The sequence below is a fragment of the Aquila chrysaetos genome, chromosome 10, assembly GCF_900496995.4.
Source record: "Aquila chrysaetos chrysaetos chromosome 10, bAquChr1.4, whole genome shotgun sequence".
NCBI lineage: Eukaryota > Metazoa > Chordata > Aves > Accipitriformes > Accipitridae > Aquila > Aquila chrysaetos.
In genome coordinates this window covers 39,824,796-39,852,272 of record NC_044013.1, presented here as the reverse complement: position 1 = coordinate 39,852,272, position 27,477 = coordinate 39,824,796, and the positions used below count along the sequence as shown (strand labels likewise).

At 42.2% G+C, this 27,477-nt stretch overlaps 2 protein-coding genes across 7 annotated transcripts in view; one reads left to right on the top strand and one right to left on the bottom strand.

Moving 5' to 3' along the window:
* Nucleotides 1-17,097, top strand: part of TRIM37 (tripartite motif containing 37) — a 31,361-nt gene extending 14,264 nt beyond the window's left edge. The window contains exons 11-25 of one of the 5 annotated variants that reach the window (XM_030027530.2): nucleotides 302-383; nucleotides 1,937-2,013; nucleotides 2,491-2,670; nucleotides 3,418-3,532; nucleotides 3,763-3,975; nucleotides 4,379-4,515; nucleotides 5,225-5,322; nucleotides 6,791-6,991; nucleotides 9,139-9,450; nucleotides 11,159-11,287; nucleotides 12,278-12,464; nucleotides 13,151-13,269; nucleotides 14,989-15,102; nucleotides 15,937-16,021; nucleotides 16,349-17,097. In XM_030027530.2, coding sequence (XP_029883390.1) covers nucleotides 302-383; nucleotides 1,937-2,013; nucleotides 2,491-2,670; nucleotides 3,418-3,532; nucleotides 3,763-3,975; nucleotides 4,379-4,515; nucleotides 5,225-5,322; nucleotides 6,791-6,991; nucleotides 9,139-9,450; nucleotides 11,159-11,287; nucleotides 12,278-12,464; nucleotides 13,151-13,269; nucleotides 14,989-15,102; nucleotides 15,937-16,021; nucleotides 16,349-16,394 — 2,095 coding nt within the window. In that variant the 3' untranslated portion in view covers nucleotides 16,395-17,097. Of the gene's footprint in view, nucleotides 1-301; nucleotides 384-1,936; nucleotides 2,014-2,490; nucleotides 2,671-3,417; nucleotides 3,533-3,762; nucleotides 3,976-4,378; nucleotides 4,516-5,224; nucleotides 5,323-6,790; nucleotides 6,992-9,138; nucleotides 9,451-11,158; nucleotides 11,288-12,277; nucleotides 12,465-13,150; nucleotides 13,270-14,601; nucleotides 14,781-14,949; nucleotides 15,103-15,936; nucleotides 16,026-16,348 lie in introns of those variants that run through there. The other 4 variants (XM_030027532.2, XM_030027529.2, XR_005933312.1 and 1 more) reach the window with 4 other exon arrangements.
* A 2,352-nt stretch (nucleotides 17,098-19,449) lies between these two features.
* The window catches only part of PPM1E (protein phosphatase, Mg2+/Mn2+ dependent 1E), a 67,503-nt gene continuing 59,475 nt past the window's right edge, over nucleotides 19,450-27,477 (bottom strand). For both annotated transcript variants that reach the window (XM_030027534.2, XM_030027535.2), the window contains exons 3-7: nucleotides 26,875-27,074; nucleotides 24,903-25,091; nucleotides 23,983-24,126; nucleotides 23,580-23,673; nucleotides 19,450-23,303 (exon numbers count right to left, since the gene is read on the bottom strand). In XM_030027534.2, the coding sequence (XP_029883394.1) occupies nucleotides 22,234-23,303; nucleotides 23,580-23,673; nucleotides 23,983-24,126; nucleotides 24,903-25,091; nucleotides 26,875-27,074 (1,697 nt within the window). In that variant the 3' untranslated portion in view covers nucleotides 19,450-22,233. The remainder of the gene's footprint in view (nucleotides 23,304-23,579; nucleotides 23,674-23,982; nucleotides 24,127-24,902; nucleotides 25,092-26,874; nucleotides 27,075-27,477) is intronic.

Sequence of the window (27,477 nt, the reverse complement as noted above, 5' to 3'; positions counted from 1 at the left end):
AACCTCTTGTTTACCAGGTGAACAATTAACCCTAGCTAAACTGTTAGCTAGAAAGGTTTTCCATGATAAAGGCAAACTACTTGTTTTTCTCTTTTAAAAAAAGATTAGATAATTTTGCAAGGAATATATATATTTGTATGGACACTTAACATTTTGGATGGGCCTCATATGCTGCTACATGCTCTGTGCAGCAAGAAGGATGGCTCTAGAGTGTAAGAGTGCAAGTGTGTATGCAGCTTACTAGTTCATGGAGGGTTTTGCTTTGTCCCAACAGCAAATGTTTTTTTTCCTTTCTCAATAGTACGTTGCGTCAGCGAGCTGATCCTGTTTACAGTCCACCTCTTCAAGTGTCTGGACTTTGCTGGAGATTAAAAGTTTATCCAGTGAGTTATATTTCCAACTAGAGTTGTTATTCCATCCAAAACACTTAATCAGAATTCATATGCTTCTTTTGTAAGGAAACATCAGGTGGTCTCTTCTCATGTTGTATATAAAAAGCAGCATGAAAAGAACTTAATAAGGTTGTAGAGTTGATCACCAACCATTGGAGTATCCCCTCTCTGCCGCCAGATATCCAGCATGAGCATTCTCAGTATAGTTAATCCGGTTAATTTAAAAGCAATTAAAAATGGGTCTTACCAATATGCCATAGGAATAGATATTTTTACCCTTTCTGTCTGAGTGGGTTTTGCAGATGTTTCTTACAGAACTGAGGTACAGAATAACTTACCATATTTATGTTTATGAATAATACTTATTTGGGAAGTTGGGAGGAGGACAAGGTATTAGTTAAAGTTGTTTTACTGTGCCTCCAGTTCTCAAATGCTGACGTTAAAACGTGTGTGTTGTACTAATGTCCTTTCGGTAGGCTGAATATTCAGATTTCTGAAGCAATATGTTTGTCAGTGTTGGAATGTTAACCCACAAGGTGTGATCTTTTTACAGTCCACTAGTCTGGTCAGTGCTGCCAGGAGGCTCTGGCTGCTACTGCAGCTGTGTTTGGAGAAATACAGGTTTAGTGGTGGAGTACAAGTTTTATTTGTTAGTGATTTACATGGCATCTTCAGAGAACTGGATTAATCTGTTAAGCCCATGTATGCACAGAATTGTATTCTTGCAATGCAGTGGTGGACACCTGTGTAGGTTTTCAGAGTATAGTAAATTCAGGATTGACTACATAAGGTGTGCTGTCAGAAGGCATTAAAATTTATTTTTTAAATGGTAAGTTGAAATGTTTCTTCAACCTAGAGGATTCAAGTTGAGCCATTCTTCATCCTTGATTAAGGTGAGTGTGATGGAGGTTTTGCCATGTTTTTTCTTGATTTCTGGTGATTCTAATATTGCTTCTCAGTTAACTGACCTAACTTTTTCATGTTGCATGTTTTTTTCTTTTTCTAAAGAAATTGCTCTGCTTTCAAAAATTAAGTAGCTTTGAAATGCAGCTATATGTAAAATATTTCAGAACTAATGTTTAACCTGAGCTGTTTCCATGTTGAGAATTTGAGAAGAATTGGACTGTAATAAACTAAGTAGATTTTTATGAGCTTTTTTTACTGATTTTTCTATATGTTAAATGTTTTTCCAACACATTGATAAGTGTTTGTCTATTCAGTCTTCCACTTAATTGAACCCCTAAAATGTTAATAGAGTAATTAAAGCTCTGTTTTGAGATTTATGTCTGAGATACCAATACTAGATTGCATATATGCTTCCAGATGCAAACTCCATGTTTCAAGATACAGTAAGAGTTCTAGGTCACAGAAGACTAAAAATCAAAACTGTAGCATACAAAGTAGACTACTGCTGCAAATTCTGTATTGTTTGAAGCTGTTTTCTAAGCTTCAAGGGTGTATCAAGGTGTTTTGTTTTGTTTTTCTGGGTTTTGCTTTCTTTTTTTAACCAATTTACCTCTCAATTTTATTTTATTTATTTCAAGGATGGAAATGGAGTAGTACGGGGCTACTACCTGTCTGTGTTCTTGGAGCTGTCCGCTGGGTTGCCGGAGACATCCAAGTAAGCAAACCTGTAGCAAGAGCAGCTGTTTTTTTTTCTATTGGCAAAGCATCTGGAGAGGTTTGCAAAGAATGACCTCAAGTTCTGTAGCGTTGCTAGGGACTGATGCAGAGCCCTCTTGAAAAGAATAGTGAGACTTCTGTTGTCTGTTGAGCTTTGAATCATGCCCAGAGATAATATTTTAAAGTTGTTACTCAGTGGCTTTCTCGAGACAAAAAGCAAGCTGGCAAAACAACTGATAAGATTATCTGTCTCCTAGTATTCAATCCTAGAGTTGGTTTACCACTCTGCTCCTTATTACTACTTTGTTCCCCCTTGTACTGTTTATGTAAGTGTTCAGTAAAATTTTAAGACTGAGTCACCTCTTCAGCTGGGCACGCAAGCCTCCCAGGAAGTGCAGTTCTGTTAAACTTGACGCATTCTGCAATTCTGACATCTTTATTTTGGTAGTAATACCTGTGATCTTCTCCTGTGTAGGTATGAGTACCGTGTAGAAATGGTTCATCAGTCCACCAACGATCCCACCAAAAACATAATTCGAGAGTTTGCCTCTGATTTTGAAGTTGGAGAATGTTGGGGTTACAACAGATTCTTTCGTTTAGACTTGCTAGCCAACGAAGGCTATTTAAACAGGCAAAATGACACTGTGATTCTAAGGTAAGGAAGACAACTTAGTAGGGCTCTCTTCTGCTATCATTTCACAGAGTATCACACCTACTACTGAAATAGGAAATCATTAAGTAATTGAATCTTAAAAAATTTGTGACATGTTTTGTCATAAATGGATTTCATTGTCATAAGCTTTAAGGAAGAAAATGTGCAGAAGGGAGTTGTGGAAACTTTATCTCTTTCTTTGAGAAGTAGCTATGCTTGACGCTAATAAGCCTGGGTTAGACATCTGTAGCTAACTAAATTAAAGGAAAAGGGTGTTCTTTCCCCCTCCTTAGAAACAGTTGTAGTGAGCATAGGAGAACTTTGGGAATAAAGGAAGCCTGTAATTTAGGAGAACTAATGCTGTCAATGGGAATTGCAACGTTACGACAAAATATAGAAGCTTTATCCATTTACTTCAGATAGTCTCTGTACAGTCCTACTCTTGCTCCTGTTAAATGCTTTGTAGCGTGTTAATTTTGTTAGTGTTGATTTGTGAAGATAACCACCTCTCACGTAACTGCCTCTCCTACAAAATACTTACTGTTACTGTTCAGTGTGTTCAGGATACTGACTATAGAAGTATATGTTGTCTGTTAAGTTTATTTCATCACTAGATTTCAGGTTGTATGATGTTCTTATGCAGGGCTTTTTGGATTTGGGGTGTGTGGGGGGAATAAAAACCAAACCAAACCAAAAAACCCCAACCAACCAATCAAAAAAGAAAAAAACTTTTCAAATGTTCCTTTGAAGGTTCCAAGTGCGCTCGCCGACCTTTTTCCAAAAGTGCCGAGATCAACACTGGTACATTGCTCAATTGGAAGCAGCTCAGACGAGTTACATCCAACAAATAAATAACCTTAAAGAAGTAAGCGAGATGTATATTAATGTAAAATCACGTTTTACTGACCAGAAATTATCTGGTTTAGGTTACAATGTTCATGTTTGACAGTTGTGTTTATTTGGGTTGCTATTGGTAGTTTGATGTTGGCATTGTTCAAGTATGTTTGTTCACTTGCATATATACTAGTTTATTTGATGATGATGCTCCATTGTCGTCTTCTATGTATACTTTTGTGTATCCTTCTAATATTTAAGAGACTTGCGATTGAACTTTCCCGGACTCAGAAATCACGAGGCGTTTCACCTCCAGACACTCATCTTAGTCCCCAGAATGACGATGGTCCAGAAACCAGATCAAAGAAATCTGGACAAAGCACTGAAATACTACTTGAGAATGTTGCTGCTCCAGGACTAGTGCGAGATAGCAAGGAAGAGGAGGAAGAGAAGATCCAGCATGAAGACTTTAATGTAGGAATTATCTTTTTCCTGGCTCTTTGTTTATGTGTAGCTTTTTATGATAGGATAGCAGTAGAAACATAGGTGAACTTCTGAACTGTAAATTAGATTTATTATCCTCTGGATGGAAATAGGAGAAAACACAGTTGAGAGCTAGCAGTGAGAGATGACACTAGAGAGATGTTCCAGAACAGAGCTAATAGATCCTACCACAAAAAAGTTTCCAAGTTGCAGCTGAAAAATCCAACTTCTCTATTTGTTACCAGCCTTTATTGTGCTTTGAGACCCTCCTAACTCCTGCATGATAGTGTGACAGTCTGGGGAGAGGCGGTTTCTGTTCATAGCTTTTGGTGAATACATTAAAGTGCCACTGAAATGTTTCTTTTTATAAAGATGTGTTCCGTTTTTCCTGTAGCATGAGCTCTCTGATGGTGACTTGGATATAGATCTTGCTGGAGAAGATGAGGTGAACCACCTTGATGGTAGCAGCTCTTCAGCTAGTTCGACAGCAACTAGTAACACTGAAGAAAATGATATTGATGAAGAAACTATGTAAGTAACTTAAAATGCTTTTCAGATCATCAACTTGTCTCCCAGGGTAATCATCCTAATATTACAATGGAAACTGATTCATTTGCTATATCACAATTGGTTGTGGGGAGGATTCTAGTGCAATGTGAGGGGTGTTTCCTATACTGGAAACAAAATGAACTGATATAGTTAACACTAAACATTGAATTTTCAGTTAGTTAGTTGCTATCTTTCTGATCTCTTCATTTATTTTAGTGTTGTATTCTGTCTTTGACAAGTGATAGTGTGTGAAGGTTCTTTCCCAAAACACTATTAAGAAATCTGTTTCTACACTGTAATGAAAGAGAGGTTTGGTATTAGGAAGTGTTGTAGGAGAGTGATAATAAGGACAGTTACTTAAACTAGAGAATTTAAGGTTCTTAGCTGAGACGATGTCAAATCCTAGAATCTTCATTAAAACATGAGAATGTGTTGTAACACATACAAATATAGAAGTTTGCAGGATCAGGTTTTACAGTCTAGATATGTATGGCACTTTTGGACTCTTGGTTAGTGAGTCAGTCATTTAATTAACACACTTTTGATTTGTTCAGTTTGTGTAGCTTGGAATGCAGAAAATACTATTTACGGTGCTTCATGTTGTTTTCAAGGTGTGTGCCATAACCTTTAACAAGAGCTGAAAAAAGCTAATAATTGCATTCTCCTTTTTCCACCCCAATCATCTCCTAAGGTCTGGAGAAAATGATGTGGAATATAGCAGTAATATGGAGTTGGAAGAAGGAGATCTCATGGAGGATGCAGCAGCTGCTGCTACTCCTGGAGCATCAGGTATGAAAAACAGCCTTCAGAATTCCCACATATGCGAAACACTGCTGGATTCCTTCCCCTGTTCTTCTTGGAAGCAAGACCAAGCTGTGTGTTCTGCAGGCATTTCTATTTTTGGAAATGCTGCATCATGTGGTTTGTACTGATTATTGCAGTGTAGCAGAAACATTTCATTGGTGCATTAAAAGAAAGGGGGAGAAATTTTCTGAATGTGCTTGTATAAAAATGATGCATAAGTTTGGAGGGATGCTTTTTTTTTGCCTCTTTGAAACCACTTCCATTCTGATCAAAAGAGTAGACTGACAAGCAGTTTTTACTGATGTCTGTGTGGCCCCTGAACGTGTGACACATTCACTTAGGTTTTAGTGCACTGTAAAACCTGAAGTACTTGGAGGGAATGAAGTAAAGAATCCTTACAAGTCAAGCAGAAATACATTTTAAATGTAATAATGAAAAGGTGCTCTAAGATTTCTTGCAGCCTAGAGATGATTATAGCCCAAATTAGCCATAGGTTAATAAGACTCAAAGAAATATGTATATGGAATATCAGTATATTTATTTATGGCAAAGATACTGGAAGTGGCATCCACTGGAAGTGGTATTTATGCTGCTGTGGAAGTCTGCTAGTGCTTGAAAGAGAGAGTTCCTTAACTGTCCTGCTTCTAGCTGCTGATTCAAAACTACTCAAAAGTTTCTTGAGAGCTAGGCAGCTGTGGGACATGTCTGTTTCCTTCTGAAAGGATAGCCTTTAGAGTAGGAGCACAGTGGCTGTAGAAACAGCATTTATTTAGGAGCTTTTAGAAAGTAATTTTTAACAGCATTTGTAAAAGCTGACACAGTCTCTTCACTTGAGCTTCTTGCATTTACCTGCTTGCACTGCTTTCTAGTCCGAATGCTGGTAGTGTCACCTGTCTGTGTTGGAAAGGAGTTTTACTAAACTGTACAATTTTAGTCTCACAGATCTAACTATTTTCTCTTAAGACTCTCTTCATCTTTTGAGTGCCTTGGCCACTATGTACTGGGAACATCATAACACAGAGCAGAACTTAACTGAAGATCGCCACCTCCTCCACCCCCTTAATCTAATTGGGGGGGAGGGATGGGGACACGTAGAAAGTTTATGTGCATGTCTTCAGAATAAATGCTCTTTGTATTGATTTGTTCACCAATCTATTTAAGAGATTTACATAAAAGGTATGAAGTGAAGTACTCCTTTTTTTTTCTTTATTTTTTTTTTTGTTCTCCTTCTTCCCCACTGCCCGGTGCTTTTTAGCTTAAACTTTTAGTTAGAAGCATATCTGATTGCCTTCAAAATCCATAAATCCATGAAATAATACTGATGTCTTGTTAAGTTTCTTGTAATGTTTTCATTCCTAATCTGCTTGTAGAACTCTGTCTTTTAATTTTACAGGAAATAATGCATCACCTGTCTCATGTGTATGCACACTCTTTCTCTATAACTCTTCCTTAGGTACTAGCCATGGCTACACCAGTGCAAGTGGAAGACCTTCAAGGCGGGGAGGAAGTGCCCTAGGCTCAACAGCCAGTAGCAGTTTACTAGATATAGATCCCTTAATTTTAATCCACTTGTTGGATCTAAAAGACAGAAATGGTATGGAGAACCTTTGGGGCCTTCAGCCACGTCCCCCTGCCTCTCTTCTGCAGAACAGAGGTAACTGTACATCACATATCAGATGATTTAATTCCAATGTGGAAAAGGTCTCTGAGAATGCAGTCCCAGAGTTAGAAGCAGATTTGAGGAGGGGAGGGGGAAAAGAGGATGACAGGCATTCCTTTTCATTGATAGCTAGGCTTCCATATCCTCATCTGTGCTCATCGGTGTGCTGCATCTTACTGCCTGCTCTAACACATTCTTTGTCTTAATGGTTGACCTCAGCTTGAGAACACCAGATGACTCAACTAAAAACAGAAGTGTGTATCAAGGGGGGGCCTTCTCATCTTTTCTTGGGGGATGTGACTGAACTGGCTGGCTGTTTTGTGTAGCAGCATTGTAGAGAGACAGTTCATGCAGTTTCTTTGACTACAACTGTGGGAGATGAATGAAAGGCCTGTTTCTAGAAGGGGTTAGCACTGGAAAACAAAACAACACGAAACAGCTATCTGCTGAGGAAGCAGTTACACCTCTCACTTCACACAGTTTGTACACTTAATGGCTGAGAGTACTAGGAGCACAGTGTATACTAACTAGAAAATAAATCCTGGAATTTACTTTTGTATGAAAATAGCATTTAAAACAGAACTAGAAAAATGTGTGTAGTAGTAAGGCTGGAAAAGCACATGGAAAGGAAAGGATTTTCCTTTTGTGGAAGGAAAATGGATCAGAATGTCAGGAGCCAAAAATAGTCATGGTATTTAAATAATTGAAGACTTCAAAGAGTATTTGTTGTTCAGTTAGGACCCTTCAACCGAAAACAGCAATTAACTTAATGTGCAGCAAAAGCAAGATAGCTGGCAATTCTGGCACCCACGGCTATCACTGAAGGTTGCTCGTTTCTGTTGTTTTGGTAGTGAAGAATTACAATTAAATCAAACCTCAATAATACATTTATCATGATTAAGACTTATTTGGAGCTAGCTGGCCCACTACTGCAACATCTTATTTCAGGTGATTGTGAAACAACCATTTGGTGACTTAATAGAACAGAAGAGAAATAATGGTCCATTTGCTACAAATAAATGCTTGCTTTTGCTGCAACAGTGACATTGGTGTTACTGAATCTAAAAGCTAGGTCAAACTATTTGTTCCTTTGTGGTTGCCTTTTTAAATGCAGTCACATAAACAGGCAGATGAATTTTCTGCTGAATGTAATCCATATTTCCAAAAATGGAAGTCACTTCCATAAGTACAAAAAGGGGAGGCAGCACATGACTAAGTCTCAGCTCTGTTTTGCCTGGTAAAAGGCTTAGACAAGAGGACCTTAAGAGAGGGCGTTGCACTTTGTGCTGCACTATTCGAGCAAGATTAAGCTCTCCTGTTGTGTTGAATGGCTTCCTGGTCATCTTTACCTACTGGCTATGCAGCTGAAATTACCTGTTTGGCTGAGGTTCCCTTAAGGTTTGACTGTTCCCAGAGCTTATTCAAGTCGGTCAACTAAGAGAAAACTGCTGTTACATTTGGAGTTTGCCAGACTTCACCTCCTAAGGTGAAGGTTTCTAAGAGCCACTTGGCTTTACGGTTTTGAACAGCTGAATTTGCAGTGAAACACTTACAGAATTTATAACATTTCAAATAGACATCAAAGTTGATCTAATTCTGGCTGAGCAGCATGTAGGCTTACTCGGGTATTAACTCCTTGACCCAATCTTCTGTTGTTAGGTACTTAAGGGAATTCCTTCCCTAGTTTCAGATTTCTTTGAGTTCTGTATGTTATCATGATACGTTGGTGGTATGAGCCCCTTACGCGCACGCAACAGATTTTATAAAAACATGTAACAAATCTGGCATGAACTGGCAACCAGGCTTGTGAACTCAAGCTTGTCTGGCAACAGAGAGCAGTAGCTCAGTTGTTGTGAGAATTCACGCAGTAGTATTGGGAGCGTTGCTTCTTCCAGTGAGCAGGTTTGGGGGCCTTCTTCCATGGCAGGCAGGGAATGAAAATCTGTGGTCCCAGTAGCTGTGCAGTGCTTGGCACCATAATATTTAGGTTGCATACCAGTGCAGAAGAATGTCTCTCTGTCCCTCATTTTTATAGCAGGGCAAAAGGTAGAATTCTTACAGCTGTTAAAAATAGATGTCTGTTTGTATTTGAGAACAGTTTTATTTACCTGTTGTGTTCTTTAACCTTTCCTTTGGTAAAGCATCATCCTATTCTCTAAAAGATCGAGATCAGCGGAGGCACCAGGCAATGTGGCGCGTGCCACCTGACTTGAAGATGCTGAAAAGACTTAAAACTCAGATGGCTGAAGTTCGAAGCAAAATGTCTGATGTAAAAAACCAACTATCAGAAGTGAGAAGCAGCAATGCTGGCTCATGTGATGGACAGCCCAGCTTCTTCTCCATTGAGCAAGGTGCTTTAGCTGCCTGTGGAACAGAAAGCTGCAGCAAGCTGCAGGAAATAGGAATGGAACTACTGACAAAGTCTTCAGTTACCAGTTGTTACATAAGGAATTGTAAGTGCATAGAAAAGGGGGGATTTAAATGTTGCCCTTACAGATGTCGGTTGTATAGGCTTATATATCCAGGCATCTGAAAATAGACCTTTTATAGTTACTCATACTCAAGTTCAGCTGTAAGAATCTGGAAATGTAAAACCCACACTGCCTTTGAGCAAGTAAACGTTACTGAAACCGGTTTCAGCCCTTGTCGGTAAAGGCGCCAAAACTTTTGCTCCACAACCAGTAACACACCTAATGGAGTGAGAATGTTCTGAAGTTTAATCCAGTTTTGAACTGATCCTAGCTGAAGGTCATGTCTTGTTGACTGCTGCTCTGTGTCTGGCCCATCTATGAACTTGAGGGTGTTCCATGATGCTTGCTAGTGAACAAAATTTAAAAATTTCAGACTTGCTGTACTTTAGTAACTTGAAATCTTGCTAAAATTCAAGTAAGCCAAGGTTCTCTCTGGAGGGACTCTGCCTTTTGAAAGGTGAGTTCTTTCAAAAAGGTGCCTGTGTATTAGTCTGTTCAGGTACTGTCACTGAGTCCTAGTGGCAGCACTGGTAAGCCAGTGTGGCATCTTTTGGATACCAGCACGAAGGCTGTGCAAGTGCTTTGTTGCTTATGATCCTGAATAAAAGCACCGATTGCTAATCCTCTCTCGCTTCCCTGTTGCCTGGGAGAGATGATTTTCCAGCCCTCTGGGTTTTGATTCAAGTTACTGCTTGCATTTTGGAGCTAAGATGAGTAAGAAATATGTTCTAAAAATGAGTGGACTAAAGAACCAGTAGAATAGTTCCATTCTTCTCTATCCCTTTCAATACTGACCTGCAAAATGGGGCTTTTGCAACTCCAGCAAAGGCCTGTTTTGCATTTCATCGCTCCCACAGAGCAGAGAATTTCTTCTCTGATGATGCACCTTAAGAGAAAGAGTTGTGTTAAAGTTTGGAGCCCTGAATTGTACCATCAATAAGCCACGGAAAGATCAAGCTGCTTTGGAAGTGCTAGCTTTTGTGTGTTGTGTGGTTTTTAATACCACCTCTTTCCTTAGCAAATGCCTCGTCCCTCAAAGGTTACTAAGGCACAGGGCAGTCACTTCATTCTGCATCGGAACAAGAGGAACAGGCATACAGTGCTCTGTAAAGCAGGAGCAATCTTCTGATGCATTGAAGCCTAGATCCCCCACCTTTATGGGGTGTGGTGGCAGTAGAACTTGGTGGTTTGCTGTTCCAGTTACCACTCCTCCGTTCCTCTACCTAGAGGAGTTTCTGTAGCAGGATCCACACTGACACATGCTCAGAGAATGGTTAATTTGAGAAGTGGTAAACAGTGCGAGTCCCATAGCCTGCCTTTCACTCTTGCTTTTGAGGTCCTTTGTTACACTGGACTTTGAATTTAAGAGCTGAAGGGATGGTTTTGGCTATCCTTATCCTTTTACACTGTCCTGATGGCTGAAGAAATCTGGGTGATGGCTTTCGGAAGGATGTCTTAGTGTAAGGCAGGTGAGCATTACTGGCGTAGTGTTGGCCGCATCCATAGTTAGCTAAGCTTCCCTCTAGGCTGCATCTTTGACAGGAAGGGTGTGGAAGGAGTTTTGTGCAGGGCTGGGAGTTAATGAGCAATGAGACTAGTATGGAGCTTAACTTCACTTAAAACAAGCATAAAGACAGAATACTGCAGCAGTTTGACTGAACACTTGTCACATCTTAAAATATTTTTGCAGCTGCAAGTAAGAAAAGTAATTCACCCAAACCTATTCGCTCTGGAGCAGCAGGTAGTCTGTCTTTACGAAGAGCTATGGACTGTGGGGATAGCAATCTTCGTTTAAAGGGAGACAGTCAAACTTCTGAAGGTAAACAAGGTCATCTTTACTTGTGTGATGGGATGCATCGTAGCATCTGTTGTACAAAAACTTTTCAAGAAGTCTTTTACTTGGCAGCTGAAATTTCCCTGAAACTTGACTGGATCCTTTCTCAAATCTAGTTAACGTTATTGTACCTTTGATAGCTGATCTGCTGTGAAACAGTGCCACGCAGTTGACTTACGAGAACGTAAATGTATGTGTTACATGTTACTGCTTGTCTCTCTGAAGACGTTTCAGGAGCTAACTTTATAATGAAAATCATAGATCAAAAAATACTGACCCAAGCTTAAATTGTGATTTGACTTAAAGGGAATTCCAGAAAACTCCCGATATATGTGATGAAAGAGTTGTATGATATTGCTGCTCCCGAGTTTTATGATGCCCTTCCTTAAGCGGTAATGAAATGAAACACCTAACACAGGAATTGTTATTTTGCCCAATGGAGTTTTGGAATGGGGTATGGCAAGTGTTTTCTTATAATGCTAAATAGATAGAGAAGACTTGGGTGAGAAACTGGAAAATACCATAAAGTCATTACACAGTGTAACTGTACCATTTGTGCCCAGTTTCACCCTTGTCCAGGACTAGAAAGGCTGCCTTACTGCAGCCAAAAGACTTTGCCTCTATAGCTGGGAAAAATGACAGTGAAGAGGGTGGCTGTGTTACTAGAAGATAAGTAGAAGATAAGTTTTAACTACATAAAATGGGGAAGGATTAATCTGTAAGCACACAGAGACCCGAGTCTCCCATCAGACATGGCAGCTGAAACAGAAGCTCTGTGTGTTTAGAGAGTGGATATCAAATGGTATGTGTTGCCCATACGTTGACTTGACAATGTAAGGTTTTAAGACTGAGGGTGGGGAAGATGCGCTGGTGCATACACGTGTTTGTAACCAAACTGGTGATGTAAAACAACTGGATGCTTAGCCTTTTGAAATAAGCTCGATGTGCTTTGAGTTTCTCTCCCTCTTTTCTCAGGTGGCGTAGGGAGTTCAAAGTTGAGCAGTCGGCATCACTCTTCCAGGCCCCTGGCTAACAGCAGTGTGTCTGAGGCACTGCCGAAGCCAGAGGAAAGACCCTGTGAAGGTTCAGATTCCGATGTGGGAGTTTCTGGCCTAAATGGCTTAGCTGCTGTAGAGAAGACCAGAAAAGTTGGTGCTCTAGGGTAAGGTTTTTACTCGTTTTTCCTCTTGTTATGTCCTCCTCCACCTTCCCTTGATCTAGAAAGAAAAAATACCAATCTACTGAAACCAGGTGCTTGTAGCATGGAAGAGAGATTACTTTGAAGTTTACTTGGTTGCTGCTGTTCCCTCTGGATATCAATTTTTGGTTTTACAACTAGGTTACAAGTCGTCTTTTCTTTTTTTATTTTTTCTTTTATTTTGATCAGCTGTGGCTGTAGTCTGAAACTTGTATTTGAAAGGCAGGCCCAGTGTGTTTTCCCACTATTCCTTGCAAAATATCCTCTAACTGAAAGTTACCAATTTTTATTTCCTCCTGTATGACAGTATTTTTCACTGTGACTCTACTTTTCAGCAATTTCATAATAACACCCGGTTGGATAACTAAGCTAAGTGCAACGGAGTACTTGGTTGGGTTTTGTTTGTTTGTTTGCTTAAATAGTGAGAGTCACCATTTTTGGAAAATATGCATCATAAACTTTTCCAGGTTTATTTTTTTTAGATTTTAAATATTTCTCAATCAATCAAAACTGGAAGTTTAAGTGGGTACGCAAGAGACTTAAACAATGAGTAAAACCAGATGTGGCACTAAAAGGATTTGTTTCCATAGCTGGATTAAAGCTGAATTTCTAACGTGGGTTTTTGTATTTCTCCTAAATTCTTTCTTAAGGTCAAATTCTAAAGGATGTCGTACAGAAGGAGCACAGTCAGGTGGTCTGGAGAACAACTCTGAAACTGGTGAACTGCAGGGCATGCTTTCTGAAGGTGCTTCTGCAGGCCCAGAAGAAGGTAAATTGGATGTTGTAGAGGGCAAATGCAATGTGACAACACTGCAGTGTGACAACACTATGATGATCCATTTCTGTAATGGAAATAGTTTGAAGGAGAAGGAAAAAGAGAAAAAGAAAAAAAAAAACAACTAGCAAAACCTGTTTTCATGGCTGTTGAACTTTGCTGTAACATCTGGCAGCTGTAGTATAAATCTGAACGAGGAGAGAACATCTCTGTGTCACTGCTGCCTGTGGAGACAAAGTGATGTTACAGTGCAGCAGGAACGTGAAGACCCGGCAGATAACGCTACATGGTGCCGTCTATTTCTCTGGGCTACTAGTTCCTTTTTGTACCTCTTGATATGTCTCCAGGTCTTTGCTTTGGTGTTCAGTTGCATGGCCTTGAAAATTATCTAATTATAATAGTAGCCAGTGACCTTGGCTTTTAAGTCTTCTGCCTTCAGGGACAAACCACGTTGGTAGCTACCTCCATGTCCGCACTAGAATCTCTCCAACACTTCATTCGTGTCGGGTGTTGTGGTACGTAAGCCAGTTTCCTTAGAGACTTGGAGGAAACTTTTCCCCCTCCCTTCCTGCATCCTTTCCATGCTGGAAAAAAATATTACTGGCTTTTTTTTTTTTTTTTTTGAAAGTCCACGTAGAAGAAGAGTGTTTCTTATCTTGCTAAAACTCTCCTGCCTTCCACCCCTGCACTAATTTGAATTTCAATGACTGAATTGTAGCGCAAAGCCTATATTAAGGTGCCAGCATCCATCTCTATCTGCAGTGTGCAATATTGTGTAGGAGTTGGCATTTACAGAAGGTCTCTCAGTGACAAAACTGAATTTCTGCTCTTAGTCACTGCAGCGTGATCGTGATGTGCTCTCCTGCAGTTCTCCTATTATAGCAGAGAGCCTAATAGGAAAATGTTTTAAAAACTGAAATACTTCATTGTTAAAAACCCCAGGAAACAAATATTACAATTTTTTTCCCTTCAGAGGAAAAACTACAGTAGACTTGGCACCTCACTTAACTACTTGCTTTTTCTTAGCAATGAGTATCAGCTCTGAAGAAGTGAAAGAACAGAGCAAACCCCTTTTGTTACCTACAAAAGTGTACAAAAGGGAGAGTTTTCACTGCTGTCAATGCACGCTCAAGGTCTGGCAAAACAAAGGAAGCCATCTTGATTATCAACAGCTATGGTTCTTTTTTGTAGGAAAAGCGTGGGTTTTGTGTGTGAGACTTGAATAGAGTATTGCTGCTTAAAGGGTCTGGTAGGTGCATCTGCTCCATGGGTCATACTCCTCTTAACTGTTAAAAAATCAACCTTTATTTTCTGTCCTAATTGTAGAGGTAGACTGAGCAGCTGGCAGGGGAGTGCAGCTCAGCCAGGAAGGAGCTGTGGACACCTGAGTCTGTGCTCAGCTGGTGGCATGTTGGATTTGCTCCTCTTAAGCTAAGCTGCACGGCAGAAATGAGGCCGGTTTCAAAGCTGGTACCCACTGTTCTGTCAAATTCCTGAGTGCTTTGGTAAATACGTTTAGCTCTGAACGTGCTCCTTCTCTCTTGTTCTCCTGCCAGCTCTTGGTATTTGATACTGGTAACTCTTACGTGTGAAAAAGTTGAATGCTCCAGCTACGTAGATCTTACTGCTATTGTTTTTGCCTTGTGGTTTTTGGTTTTTTGGGTTTTTCTGCAGCTGGGGTATGTCAGAAGCATGTCCTTCATCTCCTACCAGGAATGAGCAGTGACAGTGACATTGAATGTGACACAGAAAACGAAGAGCAGGAGGATGCCACCTCTGCCTCGGAGGGGTTTAACCACGCCTTCTCCGTCCAGTCCTCAAGCGAAGGTAGAATCGAGTGTGTGAGCCCCCCTCCCCAAACACTCCCGCGCGTCTGCCTCTCAGCTCCTCTGATACAGAACGCTGCAAAAGCGGAGATCCCTGATGGTCCTGTAGAGGTATTAACGCTCAAGCGAGCGCCAGTAAGATTTGGAACTCCTCTCCTGGGATCCTAATTAAAAACAGATCAAAGCAGGAGAGGGGAACTCTTCCTAGCCTTGAGAAGTCAGTTTAGGTGAGTCTCCCGGGGAAGTGTTGGAAAACCCACAGCTCTAGTTCTCCTGAATTGGGACTCCCTGTGTACCAGGATCGGCACTGTAAGTAGGCTAATTTCAGGGAGGTAACCACTGCCGTAGACAGGGATTTGCATCTTAATTGGCAGGACTGTGCTTTGAGCACTTCGGTGTAGTTTCAAAAACTCATCTCCTATTTCTCTGAAAAGCTTTAACCTTCTGATCAAATTAAAAGCTGTAAGGTGACGGCTGACGCTGGGTGAAGTTGACTTTTGGCCTGAATAAGCATCCCACACCGCATTAGCGGCGTGGCCTAACACCTCGGCTCGGTAATTGGAGTTTGCTGCTTTGCTGTGTGTCTGCAGCGGGCAGTAAAACCTCACAACTCATCAGGAGAATCAAAACGTCGCTCCCATCAGTGCTTGACTTAGAGGTATCTTAAATTTAAAACCCTGTGGCAGTCCTAACTCTGTGTCAAGCACGTCGTGTACCCGTGTATTGGGGATGAAGTACAACACAGCGGGCCTCGCGGGCGATGAAACGTTAACTTGCTGTGTTCCGATTGCTCATCTGGTAAAGGTGACTGGGTTTTTGCTTGGTTTGTTTTCAGCCTCGGAGCGGTGCTCGATGTTCCCAGAGGGCGATCAAGTCGGTCCCGATGATCTCGGCTTTGTTACTGGAGAAGACAGCACCAGGTAATTGTAAGCGTTTGCCCTAGCTAGCCTGCGAGGCGGCTGTAGCCCTGGCCGTGCACCGTCCCCGTGCTGCTCCTCGAGCTGCGGAGATGAGAGCCAGCGTTCGTCTTCCCGTGAGTAGGCGGGCGGGTGTTTGCGCAGCCTGACCCGCTGCCGTGCGGCTGCCCTGCCTCCCCGGGGCCACGCGGCTACCTTCGGGTTTAAGGAGTCTTTAGAAATCACACAGTGCTGAGGGAGGGCTGCCTGAGTTTTGCACGCTGACGGAGTTGTCACTAGAAAACTGTTTGGATTTAAGTACCTGGCATCAAATTTTTGACTCCCAAAATGGTGTCTGCTTGAAGCTGTAAAGTCCCCGTATGAGGGTTTTCAATGAAAGCTGACTCTCTTTGGAGCAGATAGAGAACCTTGAAGACCTGCCGGCTCGCGTCCCTGGGAAGAGGTGTGTTTATTCACTGGAGCTTAGTCCAAGGCTGCTGTTGGTGGCTGTGTGCGCACTCCGTTCTGTCAGACACCCTCGTGTGGTTCTTCTGCACTCGTCTTAAACCTGTTTCTGGGGCAAAATGACCTTTGAAGGCCTTACACTAAAGGTTGCTGGCTCTGCCAGCTTCAGATGCTCTGAAAAAATGTCCAAAAGGTGCTGGAGCCCTGTTTCAGGATGTGTCCCCTATTGTGTCATTGGAATAACCGCAAACGCGTGAGTGTCCTCATTTTAAATGGTATGAACTGCTTGTGTAAGACTGCCGCGTCCCGCGGACGCGATGGATGGAGGGTTGGGGTAAGGCAGCCGGCACAGGAGCTGTTTTCCTCGCTCTGGGGTGTGGACCAACCGAACCCGTTGCCAAACTCTTTGCCACTGTGCGTCGCGTTTTGAGCTGCTAAACTACTCGTGAAGCTACGATGAAAGCTGAATACCTGGTTAGCGATAAAGCATGAGTAACTGTAACCGATAGTTGTCCTTGTCTCAGCTGGCTGTACTGACGTTCGTTTCTGTATGAATGTTCCACGGTGTCAGTGCTGTACAACTCCTAGTTTGAAACTGTTTGCACTTTGTTAATAAAATGAATGTTGAAATCTGGTGTGAAGTTTTAGACGTTTGTGTGTAAATAAGTAAAAGGGGAGAGGCTGGCTGCCGGGGGAAGTAGTACACTGCTACTGCCATGCTTGACTTGCGCTTTAGTACAGGGTTGCTGTAATGCCTGACTGCTTATAGAATAACTTTTTCCTGCCTGTCCCTTTTTTCCTGAATTATTCAATGAAAAGCGCTTAAACCCATCCGGGCTGTTTAAAGCTATGTTCGTAGAAGCCAGGCCAAATGCTTAAATCCCCCGTATTCAAATAGGAATTGAGGAGGAGCCACAGTTTTTACCCAAACTTGGTTTTGTGTTTCTGGGCTGCAGGAAGGAGGTGCAGCCCTGAGCTGCCTCGTGCACAGATCGTTCCTGCTGCTGCTGCGCACCGACGGTGGCCTGTGACAAGCTGCACGCGACGGTGGCGCGTTGTGAGTGTTTACTGTTGTACAGGGCTGCATGTTGATTATTATACACTGCTCAATTAGCAGTAATCATGCAGCTCTGCCTCTTCAACACTCACAGATGCTTTACTCTTAATAAGAGGCCCAAGCTGAAGGAAATTACTTTGATTAGCCACGTGATCGGTTTGGGAGTTTGTGTCCAGCCTTTGCTGGGACAAGAAGGGAGCTGGTACCATTGTGCTTTGCTCACCTTATGGTTATATATATATATAGTTATATACAGCTGGTTTTTAAACAAGAGGTGGGGAAAGAGGCTTGGAAGACTTATTTATCTAATTAACGTAGGCTGTGCCCTAACAGCCCCTTCCCTTTCTGGCTGTGAAACCGGTGGGCCCTGAGTACTGTACAGGCCAGTGCTGAGCCGGGTCGTTCTCTGTTACATGTCACACAAAGGAAATCTGCTTGCACCACAGTAAAGACATTTAATTCAGATGTTGGTCGCTGTCTTTGGTAGCTCTTAAATAAACAGACTATCTGAAGTGTGGTTTAAATTACTGTTTTATTAAGATATTGGTAAAACTTCAACAGTTTTTCCTGTATAAACAGCTTTCATAAATAAAATATGGATGACTAATACATGGTTATAACTAAACTCGTATGTGAACTGTAGAACAAGATTGCAAATGGAAAGTCGCAGTGCTGATTGATAAATGGTTAGCTTTAATTTATTCACTTCATAAAGAACATGTTAGTTTCATGAACAAGATGATACAGACAGGTCAACAGGAGCACCCAGTGCAGCAACTGCCACCGCGCCTGGCGAGCTACGCGAGTACTGGTGCAGGAGCAGAAGTACTCGGGTGCTCTCAGCCAGCTTCCCCTGTTCTTGTTCCAAGGTGTCTTCTAGGGTGAAGGAGAGAAAAAAAAAAAACCTAACAAAACGCGATTGCGACGCACAGTAGTTGTACTAGACCCTAAGAGGTGGGGTTTATTCTTTTCGTTAGCTTCGATGCTGGCGAGTATAGTGCGATCGCCTGATTAGCGAGGACTGGAAAAGGGATATGAACATTGAAGTCAGAGGTTGTGTTAATGCTTCATTATTACTTATTGCACATGATACAAGGGTAGAAAGTTTTGTTCCTGGTGCAAAGAGGATATGAATTAAAGAAAGATTGCCCTAAATCACAGGCATGAACAAAGCTGCAGTATCCCCTTCGATGGCTTTGTTTATGTGACTAGTGCCGAGTGAATAAATTGTGCTAAAAGAGCCCCTAATTTAGACCAATCTTTCTCATTTTTTTTTCCCGCAGAACATTGCCAGGGTCAGGAGGATTTAGTGAGGAGATAGTGGACCTGAACTACAGCAGCCATGTCTATAAACACAGAACTCGTTATGCCTCATCTTATCTGCCCATAGGACAACGCATTTCTCACTGACACACAGTGTTCCAAAAACAGAGCGGAGTTTCTATGACGATGTACCACTATAAATGTGGCGTAAGTTAAAAGTCTGCTTTGACATTGTCCTTCAGTGTTAGAATGCAATCTAAATCAAATGCTGAATGGTTTTAACTTGCAAGGACAATTGATGGCACTTCTAGGTAAAGAGAAGTTATATACATGCGTTTCCACCCACCTTTAGTGCAAATCGAAATGGGTTAACAGCTCCCTGGTCTGGTGCTATACTGCTCTCTGCAACGCAGACATTCCTCAGAGTTGCACATTTAAAAAGTGTACACAGGAAACTACCAGAGTGGGGATTGAGTGAATCCCGCTAGTACTCACAGTGAAGAGCTTACGAGCAAGTTTTGAGCAGCTTCAGACAAACAGCCTGGTTTCTCAAAACCAACGCAATTTAAAAAAAAAAAAAAGAAGAAGAAAAAAAGAAAGAATGTCTTCACTACCTACCTCCTAGTTCTGCAAACACGGTTAACACGTAAACTGAAACTGATGCGGGTTGTGTTAACGCGGAAAAGGGATACTTCAGCTCTTTATTGGAAAGATTCGTTATACAAATTTCACCACCACTAAGATACACGATAAAAATACAAAACACAGGTCACAGACTGAATCTCAGTATCAACAGTTAATAAATACAATTAGATATTTTTATATTAGCCTAATATTTTTACATTGTCACCAGATAGACAATCAAAGTACGAGATACAGAACACTTAGATACCATTAGAGAGGGATTATTGCTTACGTTAGCAAGCAGCAAATAAGGGCACAGGATTTTGAACTGAAGAGAACTACTTCCTATCACCAGTGGCATTAAGAGAAAACACTGCATTTCACAAAGCACTGCTTTTTTGTCTAGTGTGTAGAATCAAGAGCAGCATATATCAGACCAATAACCACTACTTTTAATATTATAGAACTTTAAAGGACTTACCTTACAAATGGTTCCTATCTACTCTATAAATATGCATTTAGTGAAGAAATGAACACTTGCTATCTATACAATGTTTTTACCTGACCACACTGCAACTACGATGGTAGATTTTTTTTTTTCTCCTAGCAAGATAAATGGTATGAGTCGCAGAATTATCATTTATGAATCCACACCTAAAAAGCTAGATCCTTCCCAGAACAGCACACATGCAGCCCAGTGCTCTTCAACTGCTCCTGCAGACTGGGAAGAAGTTTTATCATCCATCACGGCTTTTCATTCTAGTTTACTCACACAAAGAATTGCACTTACACCACCTTTCTCTCCGAAGCACGACAGTCAGCTCTAAGATGGACTTTCAATGCGTCATTATTACTGTGAATAATTTAAAACAAAGGCACCGCAGAGATGCCCCCGAGTTGCATATTTTACCATTTCATGGTTTCTCAAATTTCCTCAGTAAATCTGACTTGGAACATATGCTGCAGCTAAAGAGAACGTTGACAACAGCTAAGGCTTAATAAGATGACAGATAAGAGCCAATGATCCCGTAAGATTAAACAGAAGTCTGAAAAAGATCAAAGGAATCTAAAGCCACACTCCAACTCCTGGTTGCTCACGAAGCCTTTTGCTATTCATCAGATTGCTTTTAAAATAGTGCATCAAAGATAGAAGCAGCGGAAATTGGCAGAATTCAAACCTTGCCATCTCGTCATCTTGAATAATCTCCTGACTACTTAATATTAAAATACTTTGCAAATTCTAGCTAAATACTAATACTGTTATTAAACTGTTACTGCTAAAATGATATGAATTGTACAGTAAATGCCTGTGAAGACTCACTTTATTCATACTCTTCCAAATGTCTTGCTGTAACAAAGAATAGTAACAGGATGTGCATTTAGCGGAGCTGACGGGAGTCGTCTGCTTACTTACGTCCCAATTAACCGCTCCCCTAAGGGTTTAACGTCACCTCGAGAGTAGGGAAGAGCTGGTGGGTACTGTTTGTTTCCCGGTTTGATAAATAACGCTCTGCTTATGAAAATAAGGGCAACTGACATTCCTCACTTTCCTTTCTGAACCCAAGGTTTAACTGAAGCAGAGCTCTGGCCTGTCACTGAGTTTCACCCCCTCTACCCAACCCCAAGCGCAGCCCCCGCTCATCCGCGTCCACAGCATTTCCATCCGCTTTGGATTGCTCCGGCAGCCCGGCATCCGTTCCTACACATGCTGGAAAACACCAAATTGGAGCAGGAACGCTCCTTGTAGACGTAGCGTCCTACCGTCCTTCATGCTGCAACTTCGTATTAAATTATGCCTTTGCCATCTAGAAACCGTTACCGAAACCAAACAGCTCATCAAATTGCTCATTATCTCTCGCAAGCAGTTCTCTGGTTTGACTGGTTGAGTGACAGTAGTATTGTACTGAACATCTCCACAGATTGGTTTCTTTTAAGACCTGAGATGAAGTTGCGGTGGAAAGAGGTTGGCTCAAAGCATTAAGCACAATCATGTTCAGTTAAAACTAATTGAGAACAGTTTCCTAAACTGACAAATGAGAAAAAATGCCACTAAAAGCACCAGAAAGATACGAAATTCCCTACACTGCACCTCTAGCCATAGGAAATAATTTTTTTAAAAACTACAAAAAACAGTTTTCTTCATATTCCACATTTTATGTTACATGAAAAAAATAGGTAAATTATGAGTCTGTACCTCAACTGGAGTCTGAGAACAGAGTAGCAGGAGCTTAGTTTGTCCATTCCTAAGTTACCTGGTAAAACCCTGTATGGCTTTTAGTCGTCTACCTGCAAAAGTGGATGTAATTTTCTAATTCATCTTAATGCTCGCCTGAAATAAACAGAAAGCAGAACACAAAAAAAAAACCCCACACACCTTGACTTCTACGGAAACTTCCCCCCCCAAACTCTACAAAAATTTGGCAGTTCTAAACCAGAATCTTTCTTTACGTATTGCTCCAGAGACGTACCTCAGGCAGGTTCAACCTTCTGTGTTGTCAAAGACTGTTCCCTAACCGTGACTATTCACGTGAACCCCCTGTTTGGCTTTCACCGGTGAATGTGGCTAGATACGTGGGTGTGGGTGTGTGCGCGCGGGTGGTCGGGTGGCTGTGGCATTGCTCAGGGTGGCACCACCAGCAAACTTTATTGAGATTGAAACAACTACATTTGTTCATTCCTAGATCTATTTACACATGGTTTGAGCTTTGCAGGGGACTGGAGTACAGTTCTGAAATGCCCACCATTTTTCGCTTTCTGATGATGCCAGTTTTATTTTGGGAATGTCTACTTTGGGAGTCTGACGGGGAAACACAGGGGAGATAGATGGTTACATTTTACAGCATTGATGAAGGTATGAATCTGGTATACAATTACTTTGTCTTCGCATCAAAAACATGCTCTCGCTGTAAGCGCTATGACTAGCCAGCCTCCACCACGGGGAGTGTCTTACCGACAACCTCGTGCTGCCGCGGCCCCGGACAGGTAAGGACAGACTCGATCCTTCTCTATGGGAAGGCTCACGAGCCAAGAGCGGCGTGTGAAACTTTGGTTTGAGCCTGGCTCCTCGTCGCCTCTTCCCGTTACAGAGCCGGAAGTGAAAGAACGCAGCTCGTTTTCCCAAGGATTTGAACAGTTCATCTTCCAGCCCAAAGAAGATGGTGGATAAACGCTTCACCCTGTAGATGCTCTGCCCTGCAGCACCCACACTAAGCGGAGCGTTGTACTCCCTGGGATTGCTCTGTCCACAGATGGGTGACGCGGTGCGCTCTGGTGGTTCGTTCTTCAGCGTTAAGCCGTTGATCAAATTCACACTCTTTGGTATGCCAGGACTAAACACTTGAATCGGTGGCAGACATTTGGCACTCTGAGGTGTACTAGTTTCTGTTTTTGTCAGGTCTAAATAGCCTTGATCATCAAACAGGTTAATGCTGGACCCTATGCTTAAGCTAGTTCTGTCGGTGAAGGAATCCACTCGTCCTTCATACCCTAGGTCTGCAGGTGCTGAGCACTGGTGCTGGGGCCACGGTCGTTTGCAGTCTCCATGGTTTTCCTTATCTTCCCCGCTGTCTTCTTGCCCACCTTGAAAAGAGTTCTCTGTCCAGTCCGACTCCTCGCTAACATTGACCGCTGCGTTCATGTCCCTGAGAAATACCACAATGACAGTAATGTTGTCGCTGGAACCGGCATCCCGAGCAGATGCCACTAATTTATGTGCTACCATGCTGCTGTCGCCATTATTCTCCTTTAGATGGTCAGCCACCACTTTGACTGCCTCATCGGGATTGACTGTGTCATAGAAGCCATCGCAGGCTAAAATGAGGTAGTCTTCAGAGCCATCTAGTACAGTGGAGGCAGAGTCTGCATCCCCACAGATATATGGCTTGTGCTCAGCGTCCCCTGCGGAAAAACAACACACAGATACACAAGACCGTGGGTTTGCAGCCACAGCGTCTGGAAGCCCTTTTATTAACACAGCATGGAGCCAATGACTCTTACCCCAAGTTAAAGCAATTATTTGGAAATTATTCCCTCAAACTGTAGAGGGAAAAAAAAATAGAGGTTATCGCTCACAGGTCTATCTTCAGCTGTATTTCAAATTTTGATTGCTAGAAAATTTAAGTTTTTAATTAAAAGAAAAGCAAGTCTGAAAAAGGAGTTAAAGCCCACTCTTACCAATAGCTCTGGAGACTGACAGGCTCCCATTCACCCTCCAGGCTCCAAACCAGACCACACAGCCACCAAGTGCCTCAATGCGCTTCTTCTCATCCTAAACAGCAAGGCAACACAAGAGTTGTTCGGACGGAGCACTTAGTACTGCCATCGCACTCCAAACACTTCGATAAATATTTGCTGTTTTCACAAACACAGCATGGTGGAGGCTGCAGGCCCCAACAGATGAGAACAAAGGATTTGCACACAAATCCATACCAACTTCCAAACAAACCAGGATAACTGGGACGTACGCTGCCGCTCCAAGAGACACTGGCGAGGTGTCCCAGCATCCCACATAAAGCTGATACCTGTCAGCTTCAGTGGTAAACAGCACCCGGGTGTATTTAAAACAGGCCATTCTCACCTCTCGATCTGGTTTGTGAGGTTTCATCAGTTCCACAGCTTGGCCTTTCCTCACGAGCATGACCTGGGAGTCCCCAAGCCAAGCCACATGCAGCATATTTCCTCGGATGAAAGTCACCACGCCGGTGGTTCCACAGCGCAGACTCTGGATAGGGTGCAAAAAAAACGCCCGCAGTTTTAAATAAGCAAATAAGAACCATTTCAAAGCATTTTCTTGCTTAACTCCAGGACAGAACATGTTGATATTCCAATCCACAGCCTGTTCCTGGGGAGGAACAGGCAGTGCTTTCCTTACAGCTACAACTGTTCAGTTACAGTCCCTCAGAGCCAACCTGGCTGAATGCAAGTGATCGACGTTGCCCTGCAACTTCCCTTGCCTTGGAATTGCGTTTCAGAAGCTGGGCTTTGCTAGTGATCTGCTGTGCTACTGTTTTAGTCGGCTTCCTGTGCCTGTTTCCTATCTGTTGATAGAAACGCATGCATGTTAATGAACTTGGAGGGAGGTTTATTTGTAAGCATCTTGAGTTCCCTCCACTTAACTCAGCCCTTGCCTAAGTTTAGGAGGTCTAGGAGTCAGTTATCCATTTATTCTTGCTTTCTAGAGCTAAGAAAAAGTATGTTGTAGAGATGAGGGGAACCCCCCCCCGCCCCCCCAAGGACTAAACCTAGCTAGCATGTGAACATAAGAATAGCAGCAGCATCCTTCTAAGTGAACTGGATGTTGTGAGAAGCAGAGGCTGACGTCTTTATGGAACATGAAGAAGCCCACCAGTGGGCATGGACTCTACGGACTGTGCATGGACAGCTCTGTGCTGACCCTTGGCCCGTGTTCAGCACAGCACTTGGAGCACCCCTGCTGACAAAGACAGAATTTATAGATGAAAACTTTCAGAGTCAAGCCCAGGTAACTCAATCAATCACCTCTCTGGCTGCCTTCTGGACAAAGCGCTCATCGGTCACCCGGAAAGCTCGGCACAGCGCCTCTGCCGGGTCATGCTGAAACATCTCCTGATGGACCATGTTCACATGAAGATGAATGGAGGCATAGATGGCAGCATCCACTCCCCCGTGACCATCAAACACTGCAAAATAAGCTTGCTCTTCTTGGTCCTGTCAATGGAAACACATTGAGAAGACAACTCAGGAGAAAGCAATGCAAACAGCTAATTAGATTGTCTTAAAACTTTTGAACTTGAGATTTGTGGTGTCCTCATTCAATTGCACTTAGAGGCAGAGTCTCCACTGGAAAAACAAACTACTCAGACGACCTTCACTTGCATCAGTGGGAAATTTCCACCTTGTTGCTGATGAATTCTACCTGCAAACTGCAAGAGATGCCCTGCAAGAATCACCCATGTAGCGCTTTCAGTGTTCCTTATGTCCCATTTGTTACAATTCAGTCACTCAACTCAAATAGAAAGTGCCATTCTCATCAGACTGTGCAGGAGGTTTTGTGACTGCAAAAACCACAAAGAGAGAAGAATATCCAATACAGTTTGCATGAAGTCTACATCAAGACTGGAATCCACCAGGGATAAAATGCCAGTACAGTTAAAATGTGAAGCCAGCCAGCCTCTGCTTTCATTCTTTTTTTTTAAATCGAATCCATATCACCTCAGATGCCTATTTTTCAGAAAAACCTGTATGTACTCTCTCATCAGATAATTGTGATTACATTCACAAATCAAATACAGCAAAATCACTCATCTTCAAGTCAGTTTTCTCAGCTTCCCCTTATCTGTTCAGAGAAACAATGCTGTACCAAGAGACAGCAGCTCCTGTGCCTGTTCATACATATAACACACCAACCCACTGTCAGTGCCAATTCAACCTTGACAGCCATCTCAATGACTAGAATATTTGTACATTGTAATTTTTAAGTAATGGACTCCAACACAAATTGGAATAGGAAAGCTGACAACTGACAGGCAAAGGAAACATTTGCCTCTGTTTGCATTAATATCATTTAAAGGCAAGAACGTGGATGGGGCAGAATATGGTTATTAAAGTGATGTAATAATCAATTATGCAGCAATCTGATCCTAAAGGTAAAATTCCTGCCACTTTCTTCTATTTGCCATTCTTCAGTGTCCAGTTTTCTATCTGAAGGAAGAGCAAGCACGAGTGTTTGACCAATGGCCACATAAAGAAATTAACAGAGGCAAGTCTGGCCCCAGTTCCAAACTACTCATGTTGCTAGATTCCTGTGTGAACTGCACCCCATTCTCCTAGAAATTTTGTGTTTTGCGATTTTTTTTTTTTGTTTGCTTTTTTTTTGCTTGTTTGTTTGTTTTTAAATTTTCTTTCCGAATTCTTGCTTTTGGCTTCTTCCTCCCAAGAGGAAGGGTTGGAAAGAAGTACAGACCCACCCCTACAGGGTGGGTGGCTGACAGTTGGCTTCAGTGAGGAACTGTAAGGCGAACCACTTCCTCGTTTCCATTGGCAATCCTCTTCTACACCTGGTCATCTTCAGCCAAAGAGAGGCTCCTACCTTGATTTATCACATGGTACTACAACGCATCAGTTGCCACTCACAAAAGTAGGGCTGCTTTCTGCACAATGGCAGGTCAGCCCTTCAGCTGCTGCATGAGTGGCTACATCAGGATGGGCCAGGTAGAAACTTTGTTTAGTTAGATGACATTTCACCCAAAGTCTGTGAAAATTGCTCTTTTATTCTATATACGCTATGTAGAAACAGCTTGCCATACTGCCGCTATGGTTACAGAATATCAACTGAACTAACTTAAGACCAGGTTTGTCTCTTGACTGTCAGTATTCCTCAGGTCCATCACAGGTATGCCTTTCATTTTCACAGTAGATGACTGCCTAGTTCCCCCAAGAATGGAAACTGTATTTAGCGTATGCATTTGTCTTCCACATGATCTCTTTTTACCTCAAGGTTGAAGAGCATGTTGAAGTCTGGGATGCAGACGTGCTTGTCTTCCATCTTCCTGCGCATATTTTTGATGGCATGGATGGATGTCTCGTAGTAGCGGTGGGGCTTCGGCTGGAGTGGAAAGTCTTTCACCCAGTTGCTGCAGATCTCATGCAGTTTGCTAAAAACTAAGCGGGCTAGCTTCACTGTCTCAATCTCTGGGGAAGGCAAAAACCACACATGAAAGGCTAAGGGTGTTATTAAGCGAGAAATTTTTTTTCTTGCATACATTACAAAGATGAAACAAAACCATTTTAGCCAAGCAGTTGAAATGGATGTCAGCAGGGAAATTGTGGGCTCTGATGCATAAAAAGAGGAAGCCAAACTCACCATAATCAGCATTCATCAGTAAGCAGCTCATTGTTTGTTTGTCTTTTTAACTTAAACATTCCCCCGTAACTTTGGGGAACTCATCTGCAGCATCAGAAAAAACAAAAAGCAAGTGCGTTTCCTTCAGCATTTGATCCCCTGTGTTGCTCTGCACAGGGTGGTGCAGCTGTGCCATGGCAGCTCTGAAAGGGACTTTCTCATGGCATATAGCATCACATACGAAAACCACAA